This window comes from Podarcis tiliguerta, assembly GCF_965153285.1.
Source record: "Podarcis tiliguerta genome assembly, chromosome: 18".
NCBI classification, from domain to species: Eukaryota; Metazoa; Chordata; class Lepidosauria; order Squamata; family Lacertidae; genus Podarcis; species Podarcis tiliguerta.
In genome coordinates this window covers 3,281,626-3,300,603 of record NC_139551.1, presented here as the reverse complement: position 1 = coordinate 3,300,603, position 18,978 = coordinate 3,281,626, and the positions used below count along the sequence as shown (strand labels likewise).

The 18,978-nt window shown below is 49.7% G+C and overlaps 2 protein-coding genes across 14 annotated transcripts in view; one reads left to right on the top strand and one right to left on the bottom strand.

The window, feature by feature from the left end:
- The window catches only part of GAMT (guanidinoacetate N-methyltransferase), a 230,584-nt gene that overhangs the window by 9,891 nt on the left and 201,715 nt on the right, over nucleotides 1-18,978 (bottom strand). For 2 of the 3 annotated variants that reach the window (XM_083421896.1, XM_083421897.1), the window contains exon 2: nucleotides 735-932. In XM_083421896.1, the coding sequence (XP_083278022.1) occupies nucleotides 735-932 (198 nt within the window). Of the gene's footprint in view, nucleotides 1-734; nucleotides 933-1,859; nucleotides 2,081-18,978 lie in introns of those variants that run through there. The other variant, XM_083421898.1, reaches the window with a different exon arrangement.
- The window catches only part of DAZAP1 (DAZ associated protein 1), a 53,661-nt gene continuing 37,139 nt past the window's right edge, over nucleotides 2,457-18,978 (top strand). For 3 of the 11 annotated variants that reach the window (XR_014506693.1, XR_014506694.1, XM_083421768.1), the window contains exons 1-2: nucleotides 2,573-2,942; nucleotides 18,713-18,753. Coding sequence is in view for 6 of the 11 variants with exons in the window: in XM_083421768.1 (XP_083277894.1) it covers nucleotides 2,911-2,942; nucleotides 18,713-18,753 (73 nt within the window). In the remaining 5 variants the exon portion in view is untranslated. Of the gene's footprint in view, nucleotides 2,943-18,712; nucleotides 18,754-18,978 lie in introns of all 11 variants that reach the window. The other 8 variants (XR_014506692.1, XM_083421769.1, XR_014506691.1 and 5 more) reach the window with 7 other exon arrangements.

The following is an 18,978-nucleotide window of genomic DNA, read 5'->3' as shown; positions in this document are numbered from 1 at the left end:
CCAGCCGCTGGCCTCTCAGCCTGGCCTGCCTTCGCAGGGTCGTTGCGTAGATTCAACAGGGAGAGAGGAAAAGTGGAATGCAGCGAAACAAAACATACCGTCTTTTTTGCTCTATAAGACTCACTTTTCCCCCTCCTAAAAAGTAAGGGGAAATGTGTGTGCGTCTTATTTTTTTTCTTGTTTTCCTCCTCCAAAAACTAGGTGCGCCTTGTGGTCTGGTGCGTCTTATAGAGCGAAAAATACGGTAAATGGCATCAGTTATTCAGGAGTGAAAAATACATCTGTGTGTGCGTCTTACGGAGCGAATGCAGGCTGCGCAGCTATCCCAGAAGCCAGAACAGCAAGAGGGATTGCTGCTTTCGCTGCGCAGCGATCCCTCTTGCTCTTCTGGCTTCTGAGATTCAGAATATTTTTTCCTCCTCCAAAAACTAGGTGCACCTTGTGGTCTGGTGCGTCTTATAGAGCGAAAAATACGGTAAATGGCATCAGTTATTCAGGAGTGAAAAATACATCTGTGTGTGCGTCTTACGGAGCGAATGCAGGCTGCGCAGCTATCCCAGAAGCCAGAACAGCAAGAGGGATTGCTGCTTTCGCTGCGCAGCGATCCCTCTTGCTCTTCTGGCTTCTGAGATTCAGAATATTTTTTTTCTTGTTTTCCTCCTCCAAAAACTAGGTGCGCCTTGTGGTCTGGTGCGTCTTATAGAGCGAAAAATACGGTAAATGCACCGTCCTACCTTTCGAAGCGGCCACGGAGGCGAGGGAATGCATGTAGGGAGTTTCCCAGCGTTCCATAACCGGCTTCCCCATGATCTCCAGGTGGGTGTCCGTTGTGTCATACCCTGCGGCCGCTTCTTTCCAGGACAGCTTGCAGTTCTCCCCTTCCAGGAAAATCGGTTGGGCGGTTTCGGAGGAGGAAGTCATGTTGGCTGGAGCTGGAGAGAGAAAGAGAGAGCTGGAGATTTAACAGATCCCAGCAGGAACTCCTTTGGACTTTAAATAAGTTGGCTTTAAATAGATGAAGCTGGGGGGCGAAGGGGAGGGGAAAACAGCTGACTCTGCATCTCAGGAGTGCTGAGTTGAAAAGGGAAGGGTGATGCCATGCCTCCCCCCTCTCATTTTGCAACGCCCATTTCCAAATGGGAAAGGAACGAGGGGACACCTGCTGGATAACTCTTGCAGGCACTCACCCAGTGCTGGATTTACGTATAAGCAAAAAATATGGTATCTGTCTGCTTTCTGCAGGCCACGTATAATTCTGTCTTGGGTCGCCTCTCTGGCTCGCCTTTCCTCCAAACTAATAATAATGATAATAATAATAATCCTCAATGCTGCAACCTTTCCTCCTTCCCCTTTGTTGCCCTTTCCCGAAACTTTCCCAAACTCTGCAATATCCTTTTTTTGACATGAAGCGACCAGAACTGGACACATAATAAATTATTATTAATAATAATATTATAGATCTGTAAGATGACATTCATGGCACTGGCGGTTTTATTTTCAGCTCCTTTCCCCCAGAGTGGCTGGGGAAACTCAACCAGATGGGCGGGGTATAAATAATAAATTATTATTATTATTATTATTATTATTATTATCCCTGGCATGGGATTTGCCTTTGTCACGGCTGCTGCACACTTAGGTCGACGTCTCCATCAAGACCCCTCAAGGTTTTATTCGTGGTCCACGTGAAATTTATTTGCTTATTTATTTATTTGCCCCAATATGCACCATAATGTAATTTATACTGGCCCTGAGGAAACGGAATACTTTATGAGGGCCACCAGAGGCCAAATGAGCCAAGCAGTGAATGCATTTTTAAAACTTTTTTCCCAGTAGGTTAGTTTCCATGCACAATCACGTACAGGTGAGTTCAGGATAAAAGGTGTCTCTGAGCATGTACAGAGTGTCTCTTTCCTACTAAAAGGCTTTTGTGAGGAGCTGGCACCAAAAGCTTATTTTCCTTCCCCCTTATAATCTATTTAATCCTCTTAAAACAGACATTCTCCCCCCCCACACACAAATGGCCTGAAAACTTTTCCTATAATAATTCCATTCTCCTCCCCTCAGCCCAACGGACTACAACCCCCATGAAGCCTTGCGGCGGCAAAATACGCTATGTTTCCTCAGCGCATGCGCCCCTTTCTCCTCTAACCCCCTCTTTCTGACCCCTCAGGCGGGCGCAAAGACGTGCTCTGCGTGCGAGCGGCTACAAACTACGCTTCCCATCATCCTTTTAGGAAGGCGAGACGTTTTCTCCGCCTACACTAACGAATTATTGTTTTAAAAAACTACACCTCCCATAATGCCTTTCGCGGAAAAAAACCCACCTTGACGAGCAACGCGCGTGCGCGCCGCCTCTTCCTCCCTTCAGCTCCCCGCGTCGCCCTCCCGCCCCTGCGGTAAACCCCGTTTAGAACCAAGCCAATGGCGAACAGTGGGTGGAGCGTAGGAAGGAAAAGAAAGCGAGTGGAGTCTCCTCCTCGCGCTTTTGGCGCAAGCGCAGTGCGGCGCTGTCCGGCCGGGAGCGGCGGTTGGCGGCCGCAGGGAAACGGGAGGCGGAGGGGGGCGAGAGCGCGCGCGTGTGCGTGCGTGCCGCTTGCGCATGCGCGCGACGCCCGCTCGCTGCTGCTGCTGCTGGTCGCCGGGGCCCTCTTGTGTGAGGTAAAATAGGAAAAGCCCCGAGAGGAGGAGGAGGAGAGGCGGCGGCGGAGGAGCCGGAGAGGAAGGAGAGAAGAGAGAGAGAAAGCCGCCTCAGCAGAGGCCACAACCGCCGCCGCCTCCTCTCTTCCCCCCCCCCCCCTCAAAACCCCGCTCGGATTCACCTCAGCGCCGAAGGAGGAAGCAGAAAGAGGCAGCGGCGAGAGAGGAGGCGGAGGGGCAGCCGAGCGGGCCCAGGGCCTTCGCGCCCCCGCCATGAACAGCGTGGGGAGCGCCGACGAGATCGGGTGAGGGGGGGGAGGGAGGGGGGAAGGCCCTGTCACGTGTGGGGGGGCAGGGCGTGGGGGGGAAGTGGGGGTCACGGGGAGGACACCCCCCTCTGTTAGCCCTGTTGTAAGGGAAGAAAGGGAGCCCCCACCCCCCAAAAGACCACACTTGGGGAGAAGTAGGAAGGCCCTGTCACGTGTGGGGGGGCAGGGCGTGGGGGGGAAGTGGGGGTCACGGGGAGGACACCCCCCTTTCTGTTTCCACATAGTAGCCCTGCTGTAAGGGAAGGGGGGAAAGAGGGAGCCCCCCCCCCAAGACCACACTTACTATTTAGGGGGAAGGCCCTGTCACGTGGGGGGAAGTGGGGGTCACGGGGAGGACACCCCCCTCTTCCTCTGTTTCCACATAGCGCTGTTGTAAGGGAAGGGGGGAAAGAGGGAGCCCCCCAAAAAGACCACACTTGGGGGGAAGTGGGGGTCACGGGGAGGACACCCCCTTCTTCCTCTGTTTCCACAAAGTAGCCCTGTTGTAAGGGAAGAAAGGGAGCCCCCCCAAAAAGACCACACTTGGGGAGAAGCAGGAAGGCCCTGTCACATGTGGGGGGGGCAGGGCGAGGGGGGAAGTGGGGGTCACGGGGAGGACACCCCCCCTCTGTTTCCACATAGTAGCCCTGCTGTAAGGGAAGGGGGGAAAGAGGGAGCCCCCCCCAAAGACCACACTTACTATTTAGGGGGAAGGCCCTGTCACGTGGGGGGAAGTGGGGGTCACGGGCAGGACACCCCCGTCTTCCTCTGTTTCCACATAGCGCTGTTGTAAGGAAAGGGGGGAAAGAGGGAGCCCCCCAAAAAGACCACACTTGGGGGGAAGTGGGGGTCACGGGGAGGACACCCCCTTCTTCCTCTGTTTCCACGTAGTAGCCCTGTTTTAAGGGGGGAAAGAGGGAGCCCCCCCAAAAGACCACTCTTACTATTTAGGGGGAAGGCCCTGTCACGTGGGGGGAAAGTGGGGGTCACAGGGAGGACACCCCCTCTTCCTCTGTTTCCACATAGTAGCCTTGTTGTAAGGGAAGAGAAGAAAGAGGGAGCCCCCCACCTTCAAAAAAGACCACACTTGGGGGGAAGGGGAAAAAGAGGGAGCCCCCTAAAAGACCACATTTACTATTTAGGGGGAAGGCCCTGTCACGTGTGAGGGGCAGGGGGAGGGGATGTCACGGGGAGGACACCCCCCTCTGTTTCCACATAGTAGTCCTGCTGTAAGGGAAGGGAAGAAAGAGGGAGCCCCCCCACACCCCAAAAAGACCACACTTGGGGGAAGTGGGGGTCACAGGGAGGACACCCCCTCTGTTTCCACATAGTAGACCTGCTGTAAAGGAAGGGGGAAAAGAGGGAGCCCCCACCCCCCAAAAAAGACCACACTTGGGGGGGAGTGGGGGTCACGGGGAGGACACCCCCTCTTCCTCTGTTTCCACATAGTAGCCATGATGTAAGGGGGGAAAGAGGGAGCCCCCCCAAAAAAGACCACTCTTACTATTTAGGGGGAAGGCCCTGTCACGTGGGGGGAAAGTGGGGGTCACAGGGAGGACACCCCCTCTTCCTCTGTTTTCACATAGTAGCCTTGTTGTAAGGGAAGGAAAAAAGAAGGAGACCCCCCCCCAAAAGACCACACTCTCACACCTTATTACTGTTTGGGTGAGACAGGTCTCAGCCCCTTCTCTTCTTTACCTGTCTTTCTCTTTTTTTATCCTGGATGTTGAGGGATTTCTTGGATTTGGCTGGAGAAGAGAGTGACCTCTCTATCCCCACCCCAACAGAGGACCCTGCAGTGAAAAGGAAGGGCCTTTCTCCCCCTTCGCAACCACCCTCCTTACTGCTTTCCCCCTTCCATCTATCTCTGCGACAAGAGCCATAAATTTTGGGGAGGGGGCCGACGATCAGCAAGGAGGGCTGCTGAAAGTCAACCACCTAATAATGTTCATTTTCCCTTTATTTTGGACCTTTCTCTTTAGTTTCAGATCTTTCTCTCCCCCAGGAAGAGGTGGGGAGGGAGGAAGCTGGGTTAACCTTCCTACTTTTTCAGCTATGAGGCAGGAGTTTCTCCAAAGGAACCCCCCCCCTGCCCCCGTGGCCAGCACACGCTTCTCTGTACCCTCTATCCCTTGTCTCTCTTACCCCCTCTGCACTGCAGGGCAAGGTGGGTCAAGGGGTCTTAACTCTTCTCTATTTTGGGGGTGGGATTGAAGTTGAGGGCTTGGGAGAGGGCCAGTTTTTTGGGGGGGGGGGTGAGAGGAGCTGCGAGAAACGAAAGCCATCCTCCCTCCATCTATCTCCAACCTTTCTCTGTGCCAAAAGGATGAGCTGTTAATTAGGGTGGGTTGGATTCAAAATAATAATGGGTGGGCACTGTGGGGGTTAAGGCCCCAGAAGGTGAAAGAGAGCATGGGGTGGGATATAACATCAGCAGAGCCAGGGGGTGGGGGAGCTAAGTGCACAAATGGATTTCAGGAAAACGAGAACCTTGCTTGGTCTGTTGCGCCCAAAGCCCGCTTTCCACATTACTGAACCAGGTGCTTCCAGAAAGCCCATATGGCACCGTCCTAACTTGGAGGAGGGTTCTCTCTAGGGGGCTCTTGGTCTGTGATTGCTACTTACAGATAAGCGAATTGGGACTTGGAGCACAACCTCCAATGGGGAGGTGGCTGCTGTTGGGCCTTGAGACCCCAGTGGGTGGGTTGTATTAGACCAGAGGGCTCACAACAGATACGCAAAGATCTGTCTCCTGTATTATTGGACGCTGGAGCAGACATGGCAGTGAAAGGTTCTTTCAACATACTGTATGCTGAATACTGTATGCTTTTATTCTTGAGGTACTGGACTTGTTCCATTCCTTTTCTTCCAAAACACACAGGAAGGTGATTCAACTGTTGAGGACGTATGTTGGTGTATACAGTGATAACACTGTTGGGGATAATACCTCTCAGGTGCTCTTAAATTACTCCTTAGGTAACATGTGGATATAGATCGAGATTGTAGTGAGATTGTGGGCTCATATCCAGCTCCCTAATCAGGTCATTTGTTGTCCTCTGACATGGGTTTTGGGGTTCCTCTCACAACACACACACCCCAAACCCCCACATCCTCTGGCATCCTGTTTGCTACCTTTTGGGTGATGGATTTCTAGCTTGGCAGTACAAATCTAAGGCTGTGGAGCAGCTGGCAGCTGGCCCTGCAGCTGGGGCACAAGGTCATCAGGTTGGGATCTGCGGCAGCTCCTTGCTGTTTGGAGCGAAGCGCTCCAATTATTATCTGAGGTCCCTCTGCACACTTTGTGAGGGGAGGGGGGGCATTGGTTGCTGACCCATGCTCCTCCTTGTCCCTTTGTGACCCTATACAAGCCATCATATTCGGACCTTTGCTCTCTCTTAAGTCGCCTTCCTGCAGTTGAAGGAGGTTGAGAACCTGTGTAGGACAAGAACACTGGTGATTCATCAATGCTGCCCCATGATGCACGGAGCTTTCCCCTCTTGTGTTGAGCACGGCTGGCAAAGGCATGGCTTTGCTTTCAGCCTCTGAGTCCAAGGCAGCCCACACTGGAGGGATAAAGGCTTTAAAAAGAAGATTCTCTTTTGTATCTCGTTTTTTACGTCTCTGCCACATGCAGATAAGACCTCCTGGGGTGCCCAACGTGCCTTTATATTTCTTGTTCCCGGGCAGATTTCCACAGATCAATTTCCATCCTGGGAATGGCTGAATTTGAAGGGGGGGGTGAGAAAGGGGGGGTTTACTTTTGTAAAGCCTTCTAAGGGATTTCATGCTTTTAATCTATAACCTCAAAATAGCTCACTGGTTGAGTCTTTGTATATGTCGTCCTTAGTCACCGTGCTCCAAATGTTGAACAGGATGTCTGCAGTACAGTATGTAGGAAAAGAGCTGGGGGAATATATCTAAGCCCTAGCTCACTAAGCTGCCATTCTATAGGAAATAAGCATACATAGCCTGAAATCGAAGAAACTTTACTATGCTGAAAATGGAAAAGATGCTTAAAACCAGTAACTATAATATTTAGAGGGACGCGGGTGGCGCTGTGGGTAAAAGCCTCAGCGCCCTAGGGCTTGCCGATCGAAAGGTTGGCGGTTCGAATCCCTGCGGCGGGGTGCGCTCCCGTTGCTTGGTCCCAGCGCCTGCCAGCCTAGCAGTTCAAAAGCACTCCCGGGTGCAAGTAGATAAATAGGGACCGCTTACTGGCGGGAAGGTAAACGGCGTTTCCGTGTGCGGCTCTGGCTCGCCAGAGCAGCGATGTCACGCTGGCCATGTGACCCGGAAGTGTCTCCGGACAGCGCTGGCCCCCGGCCTCTTGAGTGAGATGGGCGCACAACCCTAAAGTCTGTCAAGACTGGCCCGTACGGGCAGGGGTACCTTTACCTTTACCTATAATATTTAGATTACGCCTCCGCACATTGCTTCACATTTAGTTTAATATCAAGCAGTTTGATCATAAAGTTTCTTCTACTATCAGGCCCATGCTTAAGAGTACGGCATGCAGAATGAGCATGGTGGCAAAAGTATAAACATTATGCCAGGGTTACAAGTAGACAGTCATCTGAATACTTTTGGGGATGTGACAAGAAGAATGGCTCGTCCTTTGGGTTCTACTCATTGGGAAGATTTCTGCTCTGTGAGTTGTGAAGCATTTTCTCATCAAAGTCTACCTTTTCCTTGAGTCTTACACCATCCCTCATAAAGCTAACTCGTATTCCCATCTGAAATGCACTTAAAGACATTCATTCCTTGCAAGCTCTTTCCTTGTAGTGTGTTGCTAAGCCGCTGTTGACATTTCTGCTTTAAGTGTCTTGAGGTTGGGCCCTGTCTTTGTTACTTGGTAAAACATCAAGTACCGTATTTTTCGCACTATAAGACGCACCAGACCACAAGACGCACCTAGTTTTTGGAGGAGGAAAACAAGAAAAAAAATATTCTGAATCTCAGAAGCCAGAACAGCAAGAGGGATCGCTGCGCAGTGAAAGCAGCAATCCCTCTTGCTGTTCGGGCTTCTGGGATAGCTGCGCAGCCTGCATTCGCTCCATAAGACGCACACACATTTCCCCTTACTTTTTAGGAGGGAAAAAGTGAGTCTTATAGAGCAAAAAATACGGTACGTTGTTGCTGCTGCAGTAATTTTTAAAAGAAAAATACTGATAAGCTATACTGCCTTACCATTGTCAGAGTAGCACTCAAGATGGCAGGAAACAAGCTGCTTCTATCAGCCTTGTTCATATGAGCTGAATTTTAAATTTTTAAACTGAGCTGTTTTTCACCTCAGGTGAAAAATATACCATATTTTTTGCTCTCTAAGACTCCCTTTTTCCCTCCTAAAAAGTAAGGGGAAATGTGTGTGCGTCTTATGGAGCGAATGCAGGCTGCGCAGCTATCCCAGAAGCCAGAACAGCAAGAGGGATTGCTGCTTTCACTGCACAGCGATCCCTCTTGCTGTTCTGGTTTCTGAGATTCAGAATATTTTTTTCTGGTTTTCCTCCACCAAAAACTAGGTGCGTCTTGTAGTCTGGTGCGTCTTATAGTGCGAAAAATACGGTAACTGAAAAGCCCAAAGGTTCTTAGCAGTCACCTATGACCAGTGCAAATCCACTTCAGGCAACAATGCAGTAAATATTTATTTTTAAAAGGCCACAAAGACTAAAATAGGTAAGTGTAGACCACCTATGTCAGTGATAAGGAACCTGTGGTCCTCCAGATGTTGGACATGGCCAACATGGCCAATGGTCAGGGATGATGGGAGTTCATGAACATCTGTAGAGCCATAGGTTCCCCATTATTGGTCTAAAAAGGTAAAGGGACCCCTGACCATTAGGTCCAGTGGTGGCCGACTCTGTGGTTGCGGCGCTCATCTCGCTTTATTGGCCGAGGGAGCCGGCGTACAGCTTCCAGGTCATGTGGCCAGCAGGACTAAGCCGCTTCTGGTGAACCAGAGCAGCGCACGGAAAATGCCGTTTACATTCCCGCTGGAGCGGTACCTATTTATCTACTTGCACTTTGATGTGCTTTCGAACTGCTAGGTTGGCAGGAGCAGGGAACGAGCAACGGGAGCTCACCCCGTTGTGGGGATTCGAAACGCCGACCTTCTGATCGGCAAGTCCTAGGCTCTGTGGTTTAACCCACAGCGCCACCCACGTCCCTTGGTCTAGGTCAAGGTATATGTGAGACTGGACAAGCAACCTGTAGACCCATTGCAAGTGGGACTGGATTTCCTCTAGACTTCCTTCATAATGATTCAAGGAATGCTCTTTGCTTGTTGGCCTAACAAGTGCTAGATCCTGATGTCAGTTAGCAACAGCAAAATTCTCAACGTTACGGGTGCTGTTGATTCTGGGTGTCCTTATAAAATTCTAATAGCAAATGGGTTTTTTTAATTTCCTGATCCTGTGGAATGTGGCACAGTAAATGTGGCCAGAATAATCTGTGTTATTTTAATAAATTGGATTTGTAAGCTTATTTGTAGCTTGCTGGTTATTTGTGGTTTCATAGGAAAGTGTTTTTCTTCTGTGGTGAACAGAAAGATAATGCAATAGGAATGGGCTGATTTTAGGCACAATGGCAGAGCTTGGTTTGCTTCTGAGAGAGATAGAGAGAGCCTGCAAGGAGCCTCTGATTTAATTTCGTTTGTTTGCTGTGTTAGCAGGGCATCCCATAACATAAAGTTCTCTGGGTGACGTACAGTAAATAAGTTATAAAAAAATTAAAATGCAAAGTAAAACATCAAGCCATTCAAGAACAGCATCAACACAACACAACTTGATGCACCCCACCATTAAAAAACAGAGGTCTAAATTACTTAAGTAATTTTAAAGGGCTGGTTAGAAAAAAATTATATTCACCTGTCACCAGAAAGATCACGAAATTTTACTAGGCGAGTGGCTAGCGGCGTAGCATTGGTGGGGTCACAGGGGCGGTTGCTAGCGGCGTAAATATTCTTAGGGGTGCAAAATTTCAAAAGAAAGTAGTTGTAATAAATTTTAAAAATAGTGTGCCCTCCCTCTCACATTTAAATCTCCCAATGTCCTCTGCACGGGCTTTGGAAAGAACCCTGCTCCCGACCAATCCCCCATTCCATTCTCTGCCATGCTCAGTGCTCACGGGACGCCACGGCTGCTACTCGGGTATGTTGCTTAGCTTTTGCCCCTTAGTTCCCGCCTATCGATAGACAGTGCCAAGGTTACTTGCCTCGCCCCGGGCTTTGGCAACCCATGTTACGCCACTGGGTGAGCCTTTCTGGGAAGGCTATTGCTTCACCAAAGTGCCCTCTCCTCTCCTTGGTAGTTGCCTGCCTTGCTTCATTCAGCAGGGACAGCTGGAACAGGCCCTCCAAAGAGGATCGTAAGGTGTGGGCAGGTATGTATGTGAGAAGGTGGCCTTCCAGGTCACTTAGTCTGAAGTTATTTAGAGCCTTAAAGGTTTAAATGGAGCACAGAAACAGACTAGATTAGCCCCAGTTAATCTTGCGGTGCTTTTCTTGACCAACTGCATCTTCCAGGCCATTTTCAGAGGCAATCCCACATCCATCTCAGGTAACAGAGCATGGGTGATTGTTGCCAAACTGTCTCCATCCAGAAATGGGTTGCAGCCTGCATACTGGCCGAATCTGATAAAAGGTGCTTGTGCTGCTGTTGCATCCTTGCCCTTCTTCCTCACCTCGTGCTCAGCAATTGCATCCTTTCCTGGAAGCAAATGAGGGACAGAATTGCCATGCACACAGAGCGAGGAGAGGGAGCGCGCAAGCCCAAGGCTCCTTTAAGGCTGTCCTTTGGAGAGCCAGCGTGGTGTAGTGGTTAAGAGCGGTAGTCTCGTAATCTGGTGAACCGGATTCGATTCCCCACTCCTCCACATGCAGCTGCTGGGTGACCTTGGGCCAGTCACACTTCTTTGAAGTCTCTCAGCCCCACTCACCTCACAGAGTGTTTGTTGTGGGGGAGGAAGGGAAAGGAGATTGTTAGCCGCTTTGAGACTCCTTCGGGTAGTGATAAAGCGGGATATCAAATCCAAACTCCTCCTCCTCTTCTTCTTCTTCTTCTTCCTCTTCTTCTTCTTCTTCTTCTTCTATTCACCCATGTCGGCCACACCATGGTTTGGCGCTGCATCTGATGCAGCCCAATGCAAAAAAAAGAGGAGGGCCGTTTGTTGGATGCTTAGCACACAATTCACATACAGCAAATTCATAAAAATGGCACAGGACCTAAAACCAAAAGTCGGAGGGTGCTCATCCAAATCCTACATATGGTTCCTCAGCAGCAAGCTCAGTGGTGCTTAGTACCAAATCAGTCTGAATTGGACTGCATCTAGCCGGAGAAAATTCTCCATGGCCGTTAAAACTATTTATTTATTAAATTTCTATCTCGACCTTCCGGTGGAGCCCAAAATAATCCAAGGGAGCGAGAGCCTATAAATAATATGGATTGCTTTTCTGTGCTTTGCTGCCCTGTTCCTTAGGGCTTTCAGTTAGGTATGTAGAAGTACCTGTTCCTTGTTGTTGTTGCTGTTGTTAGTAGCATTTTGTTTTCGCATTAAGGAAAGTGTTGCTTAAAATGAAGGGTCAAGCAAACCCGGTTCCCCATGGCATAGGAGATGAGCTGCTGGTAAAATAGTTAAGATGGCAGTGACCGAGCGCTGGAAGATGAGAGGTTTTGTTGGAACGGTTTGGTGCAAGGTAGCTTGCTTCTCTCGTGGTCTGTTTATTTATTTATTTCTCCATGCCATCTTCAGGCTGCAGCGGCAGTTTGTTCTGCATTTGCTCAGTGTACCAGAATCCCATCTAACACAAAGCCAAAGGCCAAAACTGTCTTAGCTTGTGGCAATCTATGGAGCTGTGTATAAATAGCCACACTTTATTTACATACAGCTGCTCTGCTTGACCTCAGAAAACCCTGCACTTTTTTTTTTTTTGTCTGAATATTTGTCAAGGTGGCCAGAAATAATTTACAATAGAGCTGGAAGACTGAAAAGATTTCAAAGTCCCTCCTCCTTGCAGAGAGATGCTTGGCTTAGGATATGTTTTGAGGCGGGGGGGGGGGTACAGTAATTTTAATGGAATGTTGGCTGCTCAGTAAAAGGGGGGAAATGGGATTTAATGTGTTAGGGATCATGCCAGAGGAGGGTCAGGGACAAGTAAAACCAACCCCATATCCATAGTTTGTCATTTATTGTCATTTCTGTTGGGTGACCTTGTGCCACTTGCAACATCTCAGCCTCAGTTTTTTGTAACATGGGAATCTTAATGCTCTCTACCTTTCCGAATTTTTGCAAGTCAATGAGAATGGGAAAGCGTTTTGTATGTGGAAAAGATTCCTAGCGTCAACATCCTCAAATTGCCTTAGCCCTCTAGAATGAGTGTGCTTCATCAATAGATTATATTTCAGCACGTGAACTTCCTTGCATGCAAGTTGTTTTAGTCACACACACCTGACATCCAAGAATTAAGTAGTACCCCTCCAGTGTAGCCATTAGTTCCACACAAGTTGCTTCTCCCCCTTTCATTGGTGAATAATAGGGTGCCTCTCAAGTATTCATTAGACCTGTGCGGTTGGGACTCTGCTTGGGCATCTCTTGATGCCTGCTTCAGCCAAGCTTGTGATAAGATTGTGGGTGAGCGCTGGAGTCCTGCCTTGCTAACAGTGGTGGTGACATCTCTCGGTATTGATGTCCCTGGACAACCCTCCTCCGTAGGCACACTCTGTGCTTTCTGCACAGCCATTGATGGGCACTGCGCATTATTAAAGCGAGCTGAAACACTTGGAGCGGTATTTATGCGTTTGCACGGAAAGCTGCCCTGAACTCTGCACTAGTTAAAAAAAAAAAAGGAAAGTTCTTTTTGTTAGATGTCTGTTTTCCCAGTGGTAGATTTCAAGAGCTCGGATAAACCTGAATTTGTCTGATCTTAAGCAAGGGCTGGGATGCGGGTGGCGCTGTGGGTTAAACCACAGAGCCTAGGACTTGCTGATCAGAAGGTCACGGTTCTAATCCCCGCAACGGGGTGAGCTCCCGTTGCTCGGTCCCTTCTCCTGCCAACCTAGCTGTTCGAAAGCACACCAGTGCAAGTAAATAAATAGGTACCGCTCCGGTGGGAAGGTCAACAGCGTTTCCGTGCGCTGCTCTAGTTCGCCAGATGGTAAAGCAGCAGCAGCAGCAGCAATAATACTAATACTAATAATAGAGTACTTTCCCCTGCCTCCACTGCATCCTGCCTGCATTAGAGATCATAGGAGCATTGAAAGCTGCCTTTACCAGGTCAGGCTATTTGTCCATCCTGCCCAGTGTTTTATACCCCAACAGGAAGTGGCTTTCTAGGGGCTCAGAAGGGGCCTTTTACATCAGCTGCTCCTGTTTAACTGGAGGTGTCGACCTGGATCGAACCTGGGTCACTCCACATGCAAAGCAAGCCTTAGACACTGGGTTCCAGTTCTACCTTCCTGGCGATACCAGCAGTGATGGAAGTTCACGATGCTGTCATAAGTCTCCTGTGCAGCAAAATTTCCCTCAAAGAACCTGTTGTTGCTCAGCCTCCCGTGGCGCTTAGAACTAGCTTCCAGCGAGACTCGTCTGTCTGATGGCAACCATCCTCAGGGTGTGGCTCGCCTGCAGAGTAGATCCAGTTTTCTGGATCAAGTTGACAAGACAAAGCCATTAGTCATCGGGTAGGGTAGTTCTTTTATCTTGGTGCCCAGAGAAAGAGATATAAAAAGAACTGCCTTCTCTGCATGGGGAGGTCTGCTTGAAGAAGAAGAAGAGGAGGAGTTTGGATTTGCTATCCCGCCTTTCACTCCTTTTAAGGAGTCTCAAAGCGGCTCACATTCTCTTTTCCCTTCCTCCCCCACAACAAACACTCTGTGAGGTGAGTGGGGCTGAGAGACTTCAGGGAAGTGTGACTAGCCCAAGTTCACCCAGCAGCTGCATGTGGAGGAGCGGGGAATCGAACCCGGTTCACCAGATTACGAGACTACCGCTCTTAACCACTACACCACACTGGCTTGGTTCGTCTTTGCTTGGGGTTGGGTGGCGGTGGTGGAGACCAGAGTTCTCCCTTAGTGAATGAATTGTAGATGAAGCAGCAACATTGTGACGTCAAGTGTTGTCCTCATTACTGCTGTGGTGTCATGGGAGAAGGGTACATGATGTTGCCCTCTCCTACCCACCAAGGGTCACATGTTGTATTGTATTGCATTTGTAGGTTGGGTTGCTGTTATGAGGTAGAGCCCTGGCTCTTGGCTTTCTTCTGCTGGATACATAAAAAGGTAAAGGGACCCCTGACCATTAGGTCCAGTCGTGAACGACTCTGGGGTTGCGGCGCTCATCTCGCTTTACTGGCCGAGGGAGCCGACGTACAGCTTCCAGGTCATGTGGCCAGCATGGCTAAGCCGCTTCTGGCGAACCAGAGCAGCGCATGGAAACGCCGTTTACCTTCCCGCCGGAGTGGTACCTATTTATCTACTTGCACTTTGACGTGCTTTTGAACTGCTAGGTGGGGAGGAGCAGGGACCAAGCAACGGGAGCTCACCCCATTGCAGGGATTCGAACCGCCGACCTTCTGATCGGCAAGTCCTAGACTCTGTGGTTTAACCCAGAGCGCTACCCGCGTCCCCGGGGGAGGCATATGTATCCCCCAAAATTGTGTGTGTAGAGTTATGTCCTTGGGGTTGTTGTTTTTTTACATCTACTTGCACTTTGATGTGCTTTTGAATTGCTAGGTTGGCAGGAGCAGGGACCGAGCAATGGGAGCTCACCCCGTCATTGCGGGGATTCGAACCGCCGACCTGATCGGCAAGCCCTAGGCTCTGTGGTTTAACCCACAGTGCCGCCCGTGTCCCATGGACATATACATACCAGCATTCAAAATTTGCCAGGCGCATTATGCACCTGGCTATTGGCCACTTGCAACCAAGTGAAGATGCTCAGGCACCAGGATAGCACCTGACGTCTCCATCACCTGGAGGTTCATGCCTGGGGATCCTTCGATCTTGACTTTTCACACACCAACAACACATCCCGTAGAATCCTACCCATTATATTTTATCTGCGCAATCAGAATTAATTTCGGGATCAAAAAAGCTGTATTGAAAACTACAACTCTGCATTCCATTATGGTGACTGCCACTCTAGTTTAAGGAGCCATTTGGTGCCCAGCTTATATATCTGAGTTTCTAACACTGATACACACTACACCTGCTCTCCGTATGCTTTTGGGAAACCATAATTGGTGATAGAGGAGAAGGATGCTTCTGTAATGAGCAGTAGAGAGGCACAATTAATGCTGGGCCGCAGACGGGAGTATTTTCCAAGCATGGTCTGCATGGTTGTGTACATCATCTTGTACCATGAGGGCTAGAATCCTGAGTAAAAGAGAGAGTAGTTTAGCACCAGCTGAGGAGACAAATCCTCTCAGCCACAAGTTAATCGACACAACATAGCTGCTGGGTTAAGATCAGCAAGGGATTTTATGCTTGTTCTTAAACATGCATGTATTTATTTGTAAAATATCTATAGATAACACTTTCAGTGTAACTCCACACCCCCCCCCCCGCCAGTGGGGAAGATTGCTTTGTGTTACAGCTCTGCATCCCAGCCGGTGTGCTTGTCATTTTGCCATTGTCGTATCTCTCATTATTGCTGAACTGTTTCTCATAATTAAGACAAAAACAGTGTGCTTATTTGACTTCTTTATCCACATGGGTGAACATGTCTGGGCAGGGACCGCCATCCGCTTTGCATTCAGAAGGTCCCAACCCAAGTCCCTGACATTGTTAGTTTAAACAGTGTTAAGTACCAGCTTATTTGGGACCCATCTGCCTGAGACCCTGGAAAGCAGCTTTCCCCTACCTTGTGCCCTCCAGATGTTTTGAACTGCACCTCCCATCAACTTCAGCGTCATGCAGCCAAGCTGGCTGGGGCTGTTTGGGGTTGTAACCCATTGCATTGGAGGGCACCAGGTTAGGGAAGGCTGGTGAGGGCCACTTAAGAGACCTATAGCCTGGCCTCCCTCTTTTGTCTGGCTTGAGCCTGCTTTAACCTGAGCCACGTTTGCGCTGCGCCGAAGACTTCCTGCTTCCCTAGAGAAGCACACGCACAATTAGATGTTTTTGTGGTGCTTAAGTTTCCTTTCAACAGCTCCTGCCATACACCTGGCTCCCCCACCTGTGGGGTTAATCATGTCATTGTGTTTGGGGATTCACTAACAACTTGTTTGCCAGCCAGGAGGTCTGTTCCTCTATTTGTGGTTTTGCCTCCTCTTAGCCCAGTGACAGCTGAGTTCAATTCTGTTACTGAAAGCCAATTCCTTAGCTGAGCATGTGCTCAGAGACATCTCTGATTCTGCCTTCCCCTGCCCCCTGTTCTGTACCTCCCTCCAAAAAGTGGGTCTCAGGACTGAATGTAATATGAACTGAAAGCTTGCTCTTGTCCAGAACTGGGCATCCAGTTGAAACCAAAAGTTGCCAACCTTCCTTTTGTCAATAAAAACCCCAAGAGTTAATTGCTTGCTCTGTTCTCTTTCCCACCCCAGGAGTGTTTGGGGGAACAAGATAAATAGGCATAGCTGTCCTTCCAACTTTACAATTTTATGATTCTATACCCTTGAGGGGTAAACTTTGTTAATTGGAGGAGGGTGGGGGGCGGATTTTTAACATCTGTCAGTCTGAGCTGTATCCTGGTGCTGGAGGTGATGGGAAGCTGATGGCGCCTGGGTCTTGAATTGCTGCACCTTTGAGGGAAGCCTTTGTCTCTGCCGCTGGTGTTTTCCCAACAGTCCCTCTCCCACCCATATGGCGTGCAAGCGGAGCGTGTTGCCGTTTGCATTGCTGATGGATGGTACTGTTTGCCTTAATGAAAGCGAGCATGAGAAAGCGTGAACTGAGGTGGAAGGATTTTCTCATACTTCAGTGGCCTTGAAGATCCTTTGGCTTGGGAGGCGGCGGCGGCAGAGGAATCCCAATGTGTGGGTAGAACCTAGAACCAAGGCCCAGTGTTTTTTGGCCTTGTTCAGGTATCTGCTTGTGTTAATGGGGGAGCGAAGAGAATCCTTTATTGTGGAGGAGGGATAGGTAAAGGGACCCCTGACCATTAGGTCCAGTCGTGACCGACTCTGGGGTTGCGGCGCTCATCTCACTTTACTGGCCGAGGGAGCCGGCATACAGCTTCCGGGTCATGTGGCTAGCATGACTAAGCCACAGCAAACCACAGCAGCACACTGAAACACCGTTGGAGTGATACCTATTTATCTACTTGCACTTTGACGTGCTTTTGAACTGTTAGGTGGGGAGGAGCAGGGACCAAGCAACGGGCGCTCACCCCATCGCGGGGATTCGAACCGCCGACCTTCTGATCGGCACGTCCTAGGCTCTGTGGTTTAACCCAGAGCGCTACCCGCGTCCCCGGGGGAGGCATATGTATCCCCAAAAATTGTGTGTGTGTGTGTAGAGTTATGTCCTTGGGGTTGTTGTTTTTTTACATGTGGCACTTAGACTGAAGATTGACTCTCCTTGTGGGGTACAATGATGAGCTTTGTCTGTTCCGGCGCTGGAGCTTAAAACAATGAAAATATTTTTCTGCCCAGCAAGCGGAGAGTGCATTCACAGGGAGGGCTCAGGTGTGCATCTCTAGCATAGAGGGATAGGGCACAAAAAGCTTAAATGCCCCAGGTGGGAAGGATAGGGAACCTGTGGCTCTTCAGGTGTTGCTAAACTCCAGCACCTATCATCCCTGATGTATGGCTGGGGCTGGTGGGGTTGAAGAACCCCTGGAGCACCCGGGCTCTGCCTCTCCCTGCCCCATGGCACACTCTTTGACTGTAATAGTTCCATTGGCTTCGAAGCCCTAATGAGCCACAGTCCTAGTGTTCCCATGCTCATATGACAGCGTTAGTGTTCAAATTACACCGTTACGTTACCGTGCACCTAAGGTTCTAGTGCTGGCAGGAGTGCGTCTAGAAAACCGAGGAGGTATTCTTGATGGAGAGCCTGCCAGGCCCTCTGCTGGCAGTTCAAGCCCTAAGCTGGGCATAGGCTAGGTGGACTTGTTGAGTAGGTCGCTTGAGCACTGCAGCAGCTGTGAGGTCCTTCCTCGCCGCCTGCAAAATATAAAAGGGCACTTGCAAAAAGTTGTTGCTGCCGGTAGTGAATTGCTTGCTGGACACCTCCCCGGGATGCAGTTCAATTCCCGAGGCGCAAACGGTTTGTCTGAATCAGTTTAGGGGAAACAAACGGCCTGCCAGAATGGCTTTCCGGGGCCTTTGTGGTCTAGTGAATAGGGTGTTAGCGAGAGATCGAAGTTGAAATATCAGCTGAGCTGTGACCTTTCTGGGTTGCCTTGGGAAACTGCTACCTCTGTTTTAGTCTTGGTAAAAGGGACAGAACAAAGGCTTTCTTCAAAGGGCAGCTGAGTGGAATGAGATTCAGACTGTAAAGTATTGGCACATCTTTTCACAATATATCTCTATATATAAACCAGCACTCCGTACATTCTTAATATTGTGCTTTTGCAATGGTGTGGTGGAGTAATGATCAATAAGAAATTTTGCTTTGTTCTGACACGTTTGTTCATAAGGTAAGTAAAAGTGCTGAGGTAACCCTTGGGTAGTACTACATTTACAATCTACAAAGCATGCACACACTGCTGCACACTGCCTATTATGGTATAGCACCTTTCTAGAAGAGCGTGTATGTAGATTGTGGGCTGTCAAGATTTCAAGGGGCAGATACACAGAGCAGATACTAACCTTTGTGTTCTTTGAATTCCAGAAAGCTGTTTGTGGGTGGCCTTGACTGGAGTACCACGCAAGGTAATCATTTCCTCAATTGACCATGCACATCTTACGGAGGTTCAGATCCCCTACCTCTGGGCTGCTGCTCTCGTTGTATCGTGGCTTTGGGAGGGCTGCCTCAGGCCAAAGCATTTGGGTTTCCCTGAGGCCAGTGCAGCCTCAGATGTGCCCGGCAAGATGGGTTGCTTGTCTGAGAGCTGGGGGTGGGGAGCTACTGGGAGGATAGTGGTTAGCGAGTGAGAG